The sequence below is a fragment of the Crassostrea angulata genome, chromosome 7, assembly GCF_025612915.1.
Source record: "Crassostrea angulata isolate pt1a10 chromosome 7, ASM2561291v2, whole genome shotgun sequence".
Classification (NCBI taxonomy): Eukaryota; Metazoa; Mollusca; class Bivalvia; order Ostreida; family Ostreidae; genus Magallana; species Magallana angulata.
The window spans coordinates 38,502,493-38,517,437 of NC_069117.1; the positions used below are offsets into that span (position 1 = coordinate 38,502,493).

Sequence of the window (14,945 nt, forward strand, 5' to 3'; positions counted from 1 at the left end):
AAAAGGAGACCAATAAGTTCAAAATTGGCCACGACCACTTCAGCATTCTTGACACCCTTGAATTCTACTTTTCATGACAGTACATGTACGTCACAACATGGCGATTTTGACGCATTATGTGAGCCAGTTTATATCGCCAAAAACTTGGTGTCTATCTCCGTGGTGCAATGAATGTTGCTTCGACCTACCAACCAAAAAATCCCGACTTCAAATACTGCCGGGTCTTAACTATTTTCATGAATAGCAGTAACATTTTTAAAAGTACATTTTCACAAAAAATTGATTTTTTTCTGTCATTTCCAAGTCGAACACACGCTAGAAATCCATATCTTTGAATAATTTAGAAGAACAAGCTTGTATGCAGAACTTTTTTCAAGGTGTGGAGGACCCTTAAACGTGTTCTGAAAAAAAACCCCATTTAACGTTCTTCTTAAAGACAAAGCATGAAAATAATTCAGAAAATAATGATTGATTGTAAGTTGTTTAATTTCCTGTCAAGAATAATTTACTCGTATCGAGATCAACTGAAAACAGAATGTATTATCTTGACTTGTGAAATACCATTTCATTGACGTAGTCTTGCGTCATTTAATTTGTTTTCTTACCCAAGGCCCTTATTTTTGCCAAACGTTAAAAATGAATCATACAATGTTTAAATTAAGATTGATTCATATTAGATAATTCAATTATTTGTATTTTACTTGATCTATCGAAAGCTTATAAATAAACGAGAAAGTAAATGTACAAGAGTAAAAACAAGACGAGATTTATTTTCAATTGGGGTAGTAGATTTGCCCTGCAATAAGCCCCCCTCCACCCTCAACAACCTTGTAAAATTTTGTTATTTCCCTTCAATTGGTCGTTAGTAAAACATCATCATATATGCATGTACGTCACACATCTGCCCATGTTTAGTAATAATTATCGATTAATTCATATTTTTTTTTTATTACCGGTATATTAGAGATATAAAGGGTTAAAGATCAAATAAGTCATTTCTAAACAAAATCATCAATAAGAATACAAAACAACAAATAGTACATTATCATAAATATTTGATTTTAGTGTTTTTATTCACTTTCAAATAACAAGGTAAGTACTTTTTTATGATGGTGGTCTCTGAATATCTACGGCAAATCCTCTTAATAATAACATGTACACCGTTGTCCGACAATTTCTTTGATATAGAATTGTTACAAATAATAAAAATGTTTAGCGAGTGTAAGACGATGAAATAGGAATAACTCTACTTATTATGTAATGTCATGAAGATTTTGAACGAAGTAATTTCTAATAATTTTTTTCAAAATTTCCTTCAAGAATTTCTAATTTTAATTATTGTTGTTATATTACAAATACAGATACTGACTTTAAGAAAATATAAATCATTGAGGGACGCAGTTTACTTTTTTGTCAATATTTGGTAGAATTTTAATTATATGAAGTCAATTATTTTATTTTTGAGGTATATAGATTGTAGCTGCTTTCATCTATTTAATGTAAAACTAATCCTATATTTACAAACGCAGTTTGCAATTTGATAATAAAAAAATGCACTCAAGTTGCTCAGGTTCACTAAAAATGTACATTTTACTGAAATTCTACTAGTGCTGTTGCATATTTTCTTCAAATCAAAATAGATATAAATATATACATATGATACTCTTATTATGTTTTTTAGAATGTTTTTCTTCTAAAGATATAAAATTCAAGAACAGATGATGCTACTTAAAAAGCATCGGTGGATGTGGTAAAATTGTATTCAAAGACAGCTGAGTAATCGAATTGATTAATAACCAAAGAAGGAAACGAAGTACTGCATCTAATTAAAAATTTTTATTTTGTTTTGATAACAGTAATTTTGGTTTTGCCAAGGTTTTAATGATACAATTCATATTTTCACAGAAAAGGTTTACCCCTCATTTGCCTCCATTCGAAATAAAATCATTTTAAAAATATTATTTTCGCAATTGTACAAACTGTTAATATCGTTAACATCGTGCAAGACTTGACATGAAAATTAAAAAAGGTCGGTTTGTTAAAGCAAGAATTTGAAATTTACTCTCTGTAGAAAATATTGGTAGTTGTTTTTGCAAAGAAAACATAAATTAAGTATAAAATTATCCCTAACACCACAAACAAAGAAGATGGGTGGATAAGGCTTGTTAAATGCCCATACGCGATTAGATAGGCTACTGAAAAATTAAAGTATCAATAAATCTGATGGGTTTTTTAAAAATCATTTAAAACAATATATATTTAACGAATCATTGATTTTGAACTTATAGGTATGTTCAATACTTGGAATATGTTGACTCAAACAGGCGTATACGTATCAAAACCTGCAAAACTGTCATTTTTTAGAACTTCAAGACATTTTCTTTTATAGAGTGAGTCTGTGCTCCATAATTTTCTCATAGTCTAATTAAGATCTATTGGAAAACAAACCGATTTCAATCAGCAAAAACGTGGAGAGATGACCCACTATACATTAAAAATATAATTTTGTATCCCAACAACTGAACGTTTTGAAAAAATAATACAAGTCCGGTAGTTCGTGACCTTAGTCACACATAATATTTAAAAAGCCCACTTTGTTGTGTCTGAAATGGCTCAGTGGTTAGAGTACCTGGCATAAAAGATAAAAAAAAAGAGTACCTGGCATAAGCTGTCCTTATATATCTAGGTTTTTATGTTAAGGGTTCGATACCACCAAAATTTCCAACAATATTTTTTTTCTTATTTATTGTTAAATATATCAAAAACTGACTATAGTTAGAAATGTTGCTTTTGCAAAGTTGTATTATGATATATTTGGATAGATTTAAATGGGGAAATTAAATTTAAAATTGTATTTCACTACTAAACCGAATGGGCATTTGCGCCATCTTATTCCCCCATCTTCTTCCCAGCAAAAGTAAAAGATACATGTATTCAGTGAGTATATAAAAATAAGACAACACCTAACAAAAAATCTGAACACATCACAAACAATAAATGAAACAGGTAAAATCATCGCAAGGCTGCTTGGATTTGATAAAAAATCAATAACATGTAAACCGGTATCCATGAATAACAAAGACAGCTATTCCAATTCATAAGAAGTGTATATATATATATATATATATATATATATATATATATATATATATATATATATATATATATATATATATATAAGAGAACACATTGGTAATAACACAAATGTAACACGTGATATATCTTTCAGACAATGTAAATAAACCACTTTAACGACTAAGAATGTAACACATGAAATATATTTCATAACAAATCACTTCAAAGACTAAGCTCGACACACAGAAATATAAAGTTTGAATAAGTACATGTAATGCCTGTTAATTAGTACAATGTTTATTTTTTTCTGGTGGGGGGGGGGGGGGTAGGAGTGAGGAATATATATGCACATACTCGTTTCCTTTTCCTCAAAAGGATGAACATAATCCCAATCAATATTCAAATAGTAAATTGAGTTGATTATTTTTAAAGGCAGTTCTACGTATTCATCGCAAAAAGAGCAAACCTAAATGACAAAACAAATTCAATATTTTAAAAGAAAAAAAAAAGAAAAAGAAAGAAAACTGCCACATGTGCACCATGCAATATTATCCTTATCATTTATTTTCACAGCATCTTTTTTACTTAAACGTTTTCTTTTTGATCAATGTACCCAAGATTCACTTGTTCAGCTTTGGCTTTTAGTGCATTTCCCTTTTTTCCTTTATATGCCAATGAATACAGCAGTCTATCGATGAAAATGTTATCGTCTTTTCTTATGTATGTAAAAATCTTCATACATCTCTTCAGATCGCTAGGAAGATCCTTCTCTGGAATTTCCTCCAAAAGAATGATAATCAAATGCCGTTTTCTCTCTACAATGCTCTGTTGAAAAGCCTCTTGAAATTCCCACATGCAAAAATGACTGTTCAGAAAATTTTGGGACAAGACAATCATGGTATGTTTGCTGTTTTCCACGCATTTTACAATATTCTCAAATATTGTTTTTCCAGGAATGAAATCTTTTTGGTGCATACAAAATTTCAAATGGGCCAATCGTTCGTTTTTGCTCTCTTCAAACAGTTCCCGAACCCACCCTTCGTCATCATTACTGTAGGAGACAAAGGCGTCAAATTCCTTATCTTCGTATAATTCCGCTGGTTGACATGGCAAAACAACGTCAAATCGGGTAAAAAACAAAATCCGAATTTCTCGCCTATATTTCAAAATAACAATCAAAAATATGATTAAGAAAAATGACAAAATACTCAAAGCCACAGTAACAGGCATTAACTCGAAACCACAGTTAATATCATTGGCTGTGAGATCTTTCAGACGTCGTCCTCGAATGTTCTCAGGGAGATGGCACCGCAAATCTCTAAAGTACTGATAACGTTTGTATTTCACTGAATTCCAGTCTGTTTCTTGAATATATTTTAAGACCTCTTTCATTTCATCTGTGCAGGTGCAGTTAAAAGGATTATTCGCTATGTTCACAAAAATCCTTTCGTTTGGAATAAGTCTTTCAAACAGTCGGACAGAAATTTGACTTACTTTATTATGTGTGAGATCATATGTCAAATTCGGTATCGGTTTACCCCATATTCCACTTAAACTGATTGGAAAGCGAACGTCTTGAATATGATTGTAAGACATATCAATGTACTCCAAAGCCTCAAAATAAATCCACCAGTTTTTGAATTGTTCGGGGACATAATATATATTCGAGTGGGACACGTTCAGCATTTTTAATTCCGGATATAGTTTTTGTTCCGTCATTTCATTAGCGTAGTGTCGATTTCTTATCGTATATGAGTTCTCTAGTGTATGCAATTTCTTGAACACACATTTGTGGGTCGAAAGACGGGCATTTTCAATTAACTCGGTCGCTAGCATGGCAAAACGGTTCATATCTATCGGCACATCATGTATAATATCAAGCGTGGTATTACGTTTTATCATTATTTTCAAAGTTTCCTCATCACCACATATTAAGTTACTAGGTTGTGTGCTTGATTTTAGTACTGCATTTTCCCTGAAGGCTCTCAGACTCGTCTCATACTGCACATTTATCAACACATACTCCTCCATTACATCAGGAAAGGTGTCCAGTTCTTGATTTTTGAAATCTGCATAGTAGTCGGTTAGAATGCAGTCTTGCACATACAGTTTAACTATGTTTTTTGATTTACTTTGATACGGAAGAGAAATTTTTGCACCTTTTTCACATTGAACTTTAAAACTGTAGAATGCATTTATCAATGAAATGTACTTTCGTAGCTCCGAGAAGTTCCATTTGCCACTAGAAGATTTGTCTATGTAACAGTTATACCGGTGGTATATTTCATAGCTGGATCCTTTACCATTCAGTATACAAAAGTCTTCGTAGGAAGAAGGAATGTTCTTTTGTACATTTGTCGAGAGCGATCTATTGTAGTCTCTGTAAATCATACCTGATGAGTTTTGTGTTCCTAAATCAGAAGAAGTCTCGGCTATTGTCACAGTCTTATTCGACTGTTTCTGGACATCCTCAGAAGTAACCAATAGCAAAACACACAAGCAACCCAGGATTTGAAACCATAACTGAATTAATTCCATTTTGACATATGTCAGTATACAAAAAAACCCCCAGATTTGATTTCCTCCAACACAGGAATATTCAAAGTGAAGTTGTCTCACATACTGTGTATCCTACGCCGTTCAAGAAACTGACACAGGCGATCTCTAGAAGTCTGTTACGCTGTGTCTAAAATGTCAACAAGACTTAATATTCACTTTTAATGAAATCGAGCCCTCGCTTCGCTGATTTTGTATAACCTTCTTTTTTAGATCACCGGTAATTCATTAGACGTTGACAGATGAGGAAATGTTAATATAGTTTAGGTGTTTTCTATAGAAATGGAAACTTCAGATGAAAATAACCTCTTTTTGTTTGATTTGTATTTATCAGTTTAAATCAAAATCAATTTGTTAAAAAAGAAGATTGAACAGACACTACAGTTTATAGCTATAAATGTAGCTAACACTATGTGAAATGAATGCCCTATTTAACCAAGTGTAATTTTTTATGACTTTGGAATATGATAGTATTACGCATTAATCAATCACAGAGTTGATAATCTTTCTGTGAAAAGTTTAAGTAATCTTCTTCCCAAAAAGTGGAAACCCTGAAAAACAACCACTTGGATAACTTATGTTTTAGCATACAATAAGATAGCGAGACATCAAAAGTATAAATATGTTTAACCATTAAAAATCTTATATTATTTTTTTTTTATATACATTTGGGCGTCTTTTTTTCACCACGGATTATACAATTACGCTGATCTATGTCTTCCGGTCCAATAATAAGAAATCTAATTATTTTGACATATATTCTATATAGAAGTACTTTCTGGAGAATTACCAATGCTAGGCATGTTAAAATCAATAGACATTGAAATAATCATGATTTTAAATGTGAAAAAATATTCAAATGTATAAAGTTGAATCTAATAAATTGAAATTATATCTCATTCCCAATCTGATTAATTATATAATCGATAATATTGTAATTTGAAAATATTTTTTTTGCACATCTAGCCCTACGTATTCAAAAATTTTATATTTAGATTTAGTATAAATTTTTATATGTCATTGTTGAAAAAATCGACGTGGCGCAAAATTATTCATTGATATTCAAAACGCTACATATTGTAGAAAGGAATTTAATAGTGGCGTATTGCAATTAATAAACTAATTAAGACTTTGATTACATGCACTTCAGTACACCTGCTATTTTTTTTTACTCCGCGCAGAATTAAAAGCATGAGCAGTACTCTGTCAAAGACTGTTTTTTTATAAACCCCCCCCCCCACCAAGAAAAACCCCACCCTTTCAACTAAGACTTATTTACATTTGATTGTTACTTCAAGGTGATCCACATGGAGAAAACGGTTAACACTTAAGTTTTCGTGTTATATGCTTCACATAATTTTAACCACAACTTAATCAAATCATTGCTTGACTATTTTTTTAGTAAAACTTTAACCTTTTATTATACATGTGTATCGTGTTTCAAAGTTCAACTTTAAAAAACATATATAACTATTAGCAGGAAAAAAACCGGACGCTTGCAACTTGCAATTACCGCATACGATTGACGTAAGAAACCCATATTGGTGACAGAAGCGCATACTGATGACATATAGACAATATTGGAAGACAATATTAGAATACAATTAATATACTTATGTATTTTATGGTTTCAAATCCTTAATTTGCATACTTGCATACGTCTTTCAAAATCTCCTAAACGGTTTAGTGCAATAAAGGTAAAAGGCTTGATTAGGCTCTTAAGTGTTAATGTATTTCTTCTGAATCACTTTTCAAAGGACGACTATTAGTTATTCAGAAATGAACGCATTTTAACAACGACATCTGAAAACTGCGCTGTATTGCGATCTACTAAAAGCATAATTTTAGTTCTAGTTTTGTATTTGACTACATGTAACTGACGATAGTATATTATCTAGGGTTAATTTGGTTAATAGAATACAAATATATTTAAATTGAAGAATTTAAAGCAATTTATAATAAACGCAAGCTGTTTACAAATTTTGATGAATCATTACATATGGTAACAATGTGCAAGTCATTTTTTGATAACAACGTATGACGTGTGTGTAATATTACGCATTGCAACCGTGCAAAACTTTTTGTGAAAATTTTCAAAGTAAAGTACCTGTACATTTTGATAATACAATGGAGGGGACATTTTTGTAAATATAAAGAGTTTTTTTTTACACTGCCGTACAATAAAGCCAGTGCAAGGTGGCATATTGCACCCACCAAAGGTGCATGTTTCGAAAAATGCAAATATAAAATATGATAGACCATTACTTAAGGATTGTATAACCACTTTTGTTTTGTTTTCTAATGTATTTCACCTGTCAGGTGAGATATTAGACTTAAAAAATAATTTCATACGGAAAAATAAATTTCCTACAACACACTTTCTAATTAGATAAGGTTTTTTTTTCTTTAGAAATTCCTATTGGGAAAAAAACGATGGGATTTGATCAAAACTCTTATTATATTACAAAATACGATGGGAAATCCCAATTTTTGGTAGGTAAACTATCTGTCAGAACAAGAGCACAGCTTAGCGGAGCATTTCCTCGCGACATGAAATAAAATTGTGGGGATGAACTGGGGTGCATTTTTTAGATATACATGTAATTGAGGACACCAAATTGTGTTGCAGAAAATTTAGGCTTTTAATTTTTTTAAACCACTTTGAATTCATATCTCAATTATCTCATCCCCGAGTTCTTAGGTGTACATCGAAATGCGTATACATTTGGGGAGGGGAAGGGGTTATTAGGTTGTACAGTTTCCACATTACAGCAACATCATGTAAGCAAATTTATGAAGTTTGCTTTTAAAAATTTGAGGTAGCATGTCACATGCATGACAAGCCGCATTTTTTTTTTTAGTAGAGTAGGTAATCCTGCAATCATATGTTTTCTGTTGGCGATATTCGTGAGTCTTTTCTGAATCTTTAATTTATAAACAGTTCTACTGTATGTAACATATTAATCGGGAAAATATTACCAAAAATCGGTTGCTGGTTTCGAATAAAATGGGATTAACTTCATTCATGCCCGCTTCATTTTGTCACTTTGGACATCCTTCTAACTTTCCATTACTATTAAACGTTAAATGAAGTCTTAAATCTAATAGGAATTGTTCTTTTAACATGCCGAAAATGTTAAGAGTTTTTGATAAATTTTGCCATAAGTTGAAAATGGACACATTTACATACATGTACAAACACACACATACGAACAGTAGTAATAATATACCCCCTTCGCAAGTTGCAGGAGGGATTACTTAAATTTTTGAAGTAAATTCTTTTTATTCTATTTGAAATATAATTCTTGTACGATTTAAAAAAAAATCATACGGGATTTTATAGATATCCTGTAGGAAAATTAATCCTAAGGGAATTTTTATTTTCCCATGGCATATAAATTTATAAAGGTAAATATCTCATCTGACAGGTGAGACACATCAAAAACGAATTAAATATAATACTCTCTCGAGGCAACAGCCAATCATTTACTATCCATGAATTTTACGAAACTGCATCTTATACGAGTGTAATAATGCCACATGCGTGCAATGACATAATTGTCCGGTACAGTGTTTTCTATGCATTCAAAAATCAAACTTCGATATCATAGTTTAAGTACTTTTATTATATTTTCTAAACAAAAATATAACGCTTGCAAAAATTGATCCCAGACACGCTGATGGTAGGTTTAGCGTGTCTAAAATTGTCCAGTGACGGTAATTCCCTAATTGTTGCTAGTATTTTGTTATATCGTATAAAGAAATTAAAACCATTCCTTAAATGTATTATATGAATATGTACCATATACATGGTTTGTTTGCTTCGTAAAATTCCATGAAAATTGGTACATGTTCTTGAATATGAAATACATGTAACATATTTTAGATATAAATAAAGGACAGTTGTCAATGCATCTTTGCTAGCCAAGGTCTTTCAGCATGTGCAGGTCCACTCTCTTCCTCACAAACTCTGCCATTGGGAAAAGGAGTGGATCGATTACTCTTGGCTAGCCAAGATGTCTGTTAATTTCTAATATTTTACTCTTGGGGTCGTTTTCAAAATTTACCTGATTAAAATGATTTTACCCATTTATCAGTTATTTACTACAGTAGAGTTAAACAAAGAAGGAAATTTCATGATATATTAATTATTTGGTTAAATAAAGTGATATTTTACTGTTTACCGTATTTATGGGTAATTACTGTTTTGCAGCTATGCTGTTATTTCATTTTTACTTTCCAATCCCATAAAAGGTTACAGTAATTATAAATAAACAACACAAGAAGTGGACATTTAATTCTGTTGACCATATCGAATTTAATGTACAAAACGTTACTCTATTATATACTGCAGAGAATAAGTTAAAAAAAAACCCAGGTTTAATTTTAGATTGCTACATATTGTTAACGATTTCCTTCATTGTATTCACACCATGCCAAATCACCCTTACTTGACAGTAAATAAAGGAACTTGTCGGTAAAACGTGTGTCATTTTTGTGAATACAAGTAAATGTTTGTAAACTTCTCCGGAGACAAATTGTCTCCTCCTGAGTTGGTATATCATCCATTAAAACGAGGATGGAGCGTTTTCTCGTTAGATGTTCGTTCGACTGCTGTAGGGCTTCCTGGAATCCGGGGGTCAGAAATTCACCCTCAAGAAACTGACGTGATAGCAATACAACTACGTATCTACTGCTTTTCACCTGGTCTATTAACTTTTCAAAATAATTTTTCTGGTCTGTTGCATCTTCGCGATAAAAACACAGTTTCAAATGACTTAACAGTTTGTGCCTGTTTTCAATAAACGTACTTCGAGCCCATACCTCATCAAAGAGACCATGACAAATTAATGCGTCGAATTTGAAACTTTTTTCTGCGTCCATATCTATGGAATTATCAGAAGGTATACCACTAAGTCTTTGAGCACAGAATAATCGAATCTGCAGTCTAGATCTTATTATTAAAAAAAGGAAAATTAAAAGAAAGCAGATTAAAATACTTAAAACCACAATAATTGGCAAAATTTTGAAACCACAACCAATATCGTTGTCCGTTAAGTCTATCAGTCTCCGACCTTTTATATTTTCAGGAAATTGGCACTTCAGATCTCGAATATATTGGTGACGTTCGTATTTGACAGAATTCCAATCCGTATCGCGAATGTACTTCAAGACGTCTCTCATCTGGTCTGTACAAGAGCAATTAATAGGATTGTTATCAATTATCACGTACAAGTGTCTTGCCAGAACTATTTTTTCAAGAAAACGTACGGAGATTTGGCGAATGTCATTGAAGGTTAAGTCCAAGGTTAACCTTGCTGATGTCGGATCATAATCTTTAGGCATAGGAAGAACTATATCCTGAATTTTATTGTGTGACATGTCCAAGTATTCTAACTTTGGAAAGTATAACATCCAGTTTTTAAATTGTTCTGGTACGTAATATAAACTAGAGTGGGAAATGTTTAATATTTTTAATTCTGGAAATCGATTAGACTCGGTTAAAAACTCTGCAAAGTATCTACTACGGGATGATTGGGCAGACGTCTCGAGAAGTTGTAAGTTTTTGAAAGAGCATTTTTGTGATGAAATTCTCTTATTTATAATATTTGAAGAGGCGATTGTTATAAACGTTGATATATTTGGAAGGTTACCAACAAACGAATAAGATTCATTTCGTTCTATCTTCACCTTAAGAGTGTCTTCGTCTCCACAATTTACGTTCCTTGGAATATTCTCCGGCTTTATTTGAAGATTTTTCATCATCGCTTTGACCGATATTACACGCTGTACATTAATCAGTACCACTTCTTCAAGCTCGTCTGGTATTTTGTCCAAGTCGGCATTTTGAAAATCTGAGTAGTAATCAGTTGCAATACAATCACGCACATGTAACTTGACAATGTTCCGTGCTTTACCATTAAAAGGAAAAGAAATATTTGAATTGTTTCTACACTGTACATCGAAAGCGTATTTGAAATGCTTTGTCGCAATGTAGTCACGTAATTGTGAAAAGTTCCATCTTCCTGACGAAAAACCATTAATACTGCATTTATAGGAAAACAGGGTTCCATTGTTCTCGGTGCCCTTCAATGTACAGAAATCTTGCCAAGTTGGAGGAAGGTTTGAATCTCTGGATCTGTCATTTCTTAGATGTCCTTCATCCGCAGCAAAGATTGACTCACCCTTATGCTCTTCAGCTTGAAGAGCAAACTTTATCCGCTTATACATTTCCTGAGAAGTAGTGCATGTCGTGAATTGCAAAAATATTAATATATACAGACAAAGGAATAAAGAATCCGGCTGGAAAAAGAACATGTTGCTTTATACTTTTGCAACGCAACAATGAGAGAATTTTGTCAAAAACGGGATCTTGATTACAAGGATTTTCATAATATCAGCGAGAAGGAGTGGGTTTTCCAGTATGTGTTTCTTTCGATCGAAACTTGGAAAACCCTTCACAGTAATCATTAATCTACAGTGACGGTTGAATAGATATTTTTGAAGGTGACAAGGGCTATATAATCTAAGACATACAACAGGGTTCTTATTTACTGATAATAATCACTTTAACTCATATTAGAAATTAGAATTAATAAATTAATTCGCTAAACGTAGGCCAATTTATATAAGTAATATTCATCAAAATGTCTTATACAAGAAACGATAAAAATTGTTACACAATGGATTTTCTATTCATGATATTCCAAATGTAAATAGGAAAAACCTTTTTCTCAGTTTACTTGGTGTAATAGAAATTATGTGCATGATCGATTGTTTAATATGGATGCACACCAAGATTGTTTTCTGAATTTAAATATTAATGTTTTTCCCAGCAGTAAAAACCGATTTTGTATATTTCTTTATAGTGCAAACACTGAAAGAAATCCCGCTCATTTTTCACATATCATGCTGTAAATGATAACCTCATTCTTGTTATGAATATCATAAAATGTTAATGATGAGGTTTTTCATCTCTGACTTGCAATATGTATTTTCTAAATTATGTTTTATAAAGGTCTGAGAAGATTCTTCCCAAACCACCATTATATATATTTTTTATAAATCATTTTCTCAAACCACCACCATGGGTTAGTTTATTACACAATATTAATGAATTTGTTTAATTATTGGTTATTTCAATGGGAAATTTCGTCTTGCTTAAATTGATATTCGTGTTACAAATGTTGGCTTTTACTTGACCTAAATTTTATTTTCTTGACATTTATACGACATGCGATAAAAAAGTAGATTCCTTTGTAACTTTTCTCTTACAGTTCGGGAGAAACGTTTGTTACACCAACTTATGAAATAAACTTGCAAAGGTCGTGTTACATTTTTTTTAAAGATTTTTAACACGACAAATTTAATTTGTTATTATGCTTTCTTTTTGTATTGTTATGGTTACAGTCTTTCATTTCTTCATGATTAATCCGTTCATCGAATATTAATAACATTATTTGATAAGGACGGTCTATGCGATAATTAAATGTCCAGGAAAGTCTTTGAGGGGTCGATTTTACGATAAAATTTAAAGGAAATTAGGAGTAGTGTATTTATTGTACTGAATCTTTGGAATGATTATTTCGGGTAATAATTGGCTAAACACATTACTCGCACTTAAAAGACTATTTTAATGTTGAAAAATACATCTTGAAAAAAGTATGAGATAACAAAATAAAGTTTTTCATTTGTACAAAATTTAGTCCAAAACCAATGGAATGCTTCTGTAAAATTAGAATTGACCATGTTCATCGTATAGATGATAAAGCATGGCTGTTTTCATAAGATATCTAAATATAGCTCCTGTCTATCTGTCAGAAGATAATAAACAAAATAAACATTTATCCTCGTTGAGTTTATACTGGATTATTTTTACAGGTAAAAATAATCCAGTAGAAGACACAATTAAGAAAGATAACTTGATGTTTTGATGTTAGGACAATCGAAGAAGAAAGGTGAGTAATTTCACAAAATTGAACTATTGAAACTCAAGAACATAAGGAGTCAACCTTCGAATTGTTAAATAAAAAAGTAACCCATCCTTCAATACTTTACCATATATTTACTTTATCCCATTTTCATTAAAGTCATAACAAGCAGATTTTCTAAGGTGTGTACTGTACTTTACCAGAAATTATGTGCATCAGTAGGTTTATTGAGCGAGATGAATAGAATTTTTTTAAAAGAGTTCATCAAAGTATTGCCATGCCATACTCTTTTTAAATTAGAGTTTTAACACGTAGACGGAGATCATAAAAGAGAGTGTCCTCTCCCTTGGGTTGGATGGTCTTCATCACCAGGATATTCTTTTCAAATGGTTCAATGTTGTACAACCAAATAGTAAGCTTACACTTCATTTTTCTGAAATTTTGATGTTTTGTTAAGTGGAATGAAATTTATAAATATGTAAATTTTGAACCATAAAATCGGACCTGGCAATATATGCCCACATCTCATCAACGCCACCGTTTAAATCTTCGTTCAGTGGAGTGTAAAATGAAATAGTCATTACTAAAATTTGCTATGCAAATAAGTTACTTTTCAAGAAATTAAAAGGGTTTGTACTGCTGTTTGTACAGGAAACCTTTTTTACGTAGAGACACTGAAATAAACTCTAATTGGTAACTAGGGGAAATTTCTGATGTAATATAATGGTCCAAACAGCACTTGTTATTAAAACCATTTGTAGGACGAAAATTTGAAACACGTAATGGTCTTTAAAAAGAAATCGAATTGTTCAAATTTGAATAAAATTTAACCGTATGATTTTCATGACCTCGTATTTAAAATATATGAAAATTAAAAATATTTAGGGTTTATATTAATCGAGGTTTAAGTATATTAAACGGGGGTAAAAATAGGAAGCTCACAGGCCTTAACGATCACCTGCGTTTCATGCCTAATGTGAAATTGATAACGGACAATGCAAGACCAAAGTCATACCCGAGAGACTCAAGTGACCAAGGTCTCTTATTCTTTTTTTCCTTACATGTATATATGGACAAGTGACCAAATCATTTACTAGTCCGAACTTCAACTTCACTTTTTCGAAATAAAAAAAATTAACATTAAAGGTAAAATATTCTCAACGTGATAACTACACTAATCACTAAAATAAAGTCCGTCAATATCAAACGTTAAGGATACCTATCTAAAATATACATAGAACGAATAGGTTACTCCATTAAGAACTAAAATATACATAGAACGAATAGGTTACTGCATTAATAAAGTCCGCGTGTGTAAACAAACATGATCAAAGGAGGGTAACTCTTGAATGTTTGGTAAAAGTCGTAATCCATTTAGAAATC

At 31.6% G+C, this 14,945-nt stretch overlaps 2 protein-coding genes across 2 annotated transcripts; both read right to left on the bottom strand.

The window, feature by feature from the left end:
- Positions 1-3,171: 3,171 nt before the first annotated feature.
- LOC128191711 (toll-like receptor 2 type-2) lies at positions 3,172-5,736 on the bottom strand. Its single transcript, XM_052863924.1, has one exon. It carries the CDS (start codon positions 5,611-5,613, stop codon positions 3,661-3,663), a length of 1,953 nt encoding a protein of 650 aa, XP_052719884.1. The 5' UTR covers positions 5,614-5,736; the 3' UTR covers positions 3,172-3,660.
- Positions 5,737-10,011: 4,275 nt separating this feature from the next.
- Positions 10,012-12,472, bottom strand: LOC128157123 (uncharacterized). The gene has a single exon (XM_052819508.1). The coding sequence runs from the start codon at positions 11,947-11,949 to the stop codon at positions 10,036-10,038; it is 1,914 nt and encodes a 637-aa protein (XP_052675468.1). The 5' UTR covers positions 11,950-12,472; the 3' UTR covers positions 10,012-10,035.
- Positions 12,473-14,945: the final 2,473 nt, after the last annotated feature.

What these genes read in the sequence shown, in the direction of transcription:
- LOC128191711 (XM_052863924.1), bottom strand. Translation starts at nt 5,613, where the DNA reads ATGGAATTAATTCAGTTATGGTTTCAAATCCTGGGTTGCTTGTGTGTT.
- LOC128157123 (XM_052819508.1), bottom strand. Translation starts at nt 11,949, where the DNA reads ATGTTCTTTTTCCAGCCGGATTCTTTATTCCTTTGTCTGTATATATTA.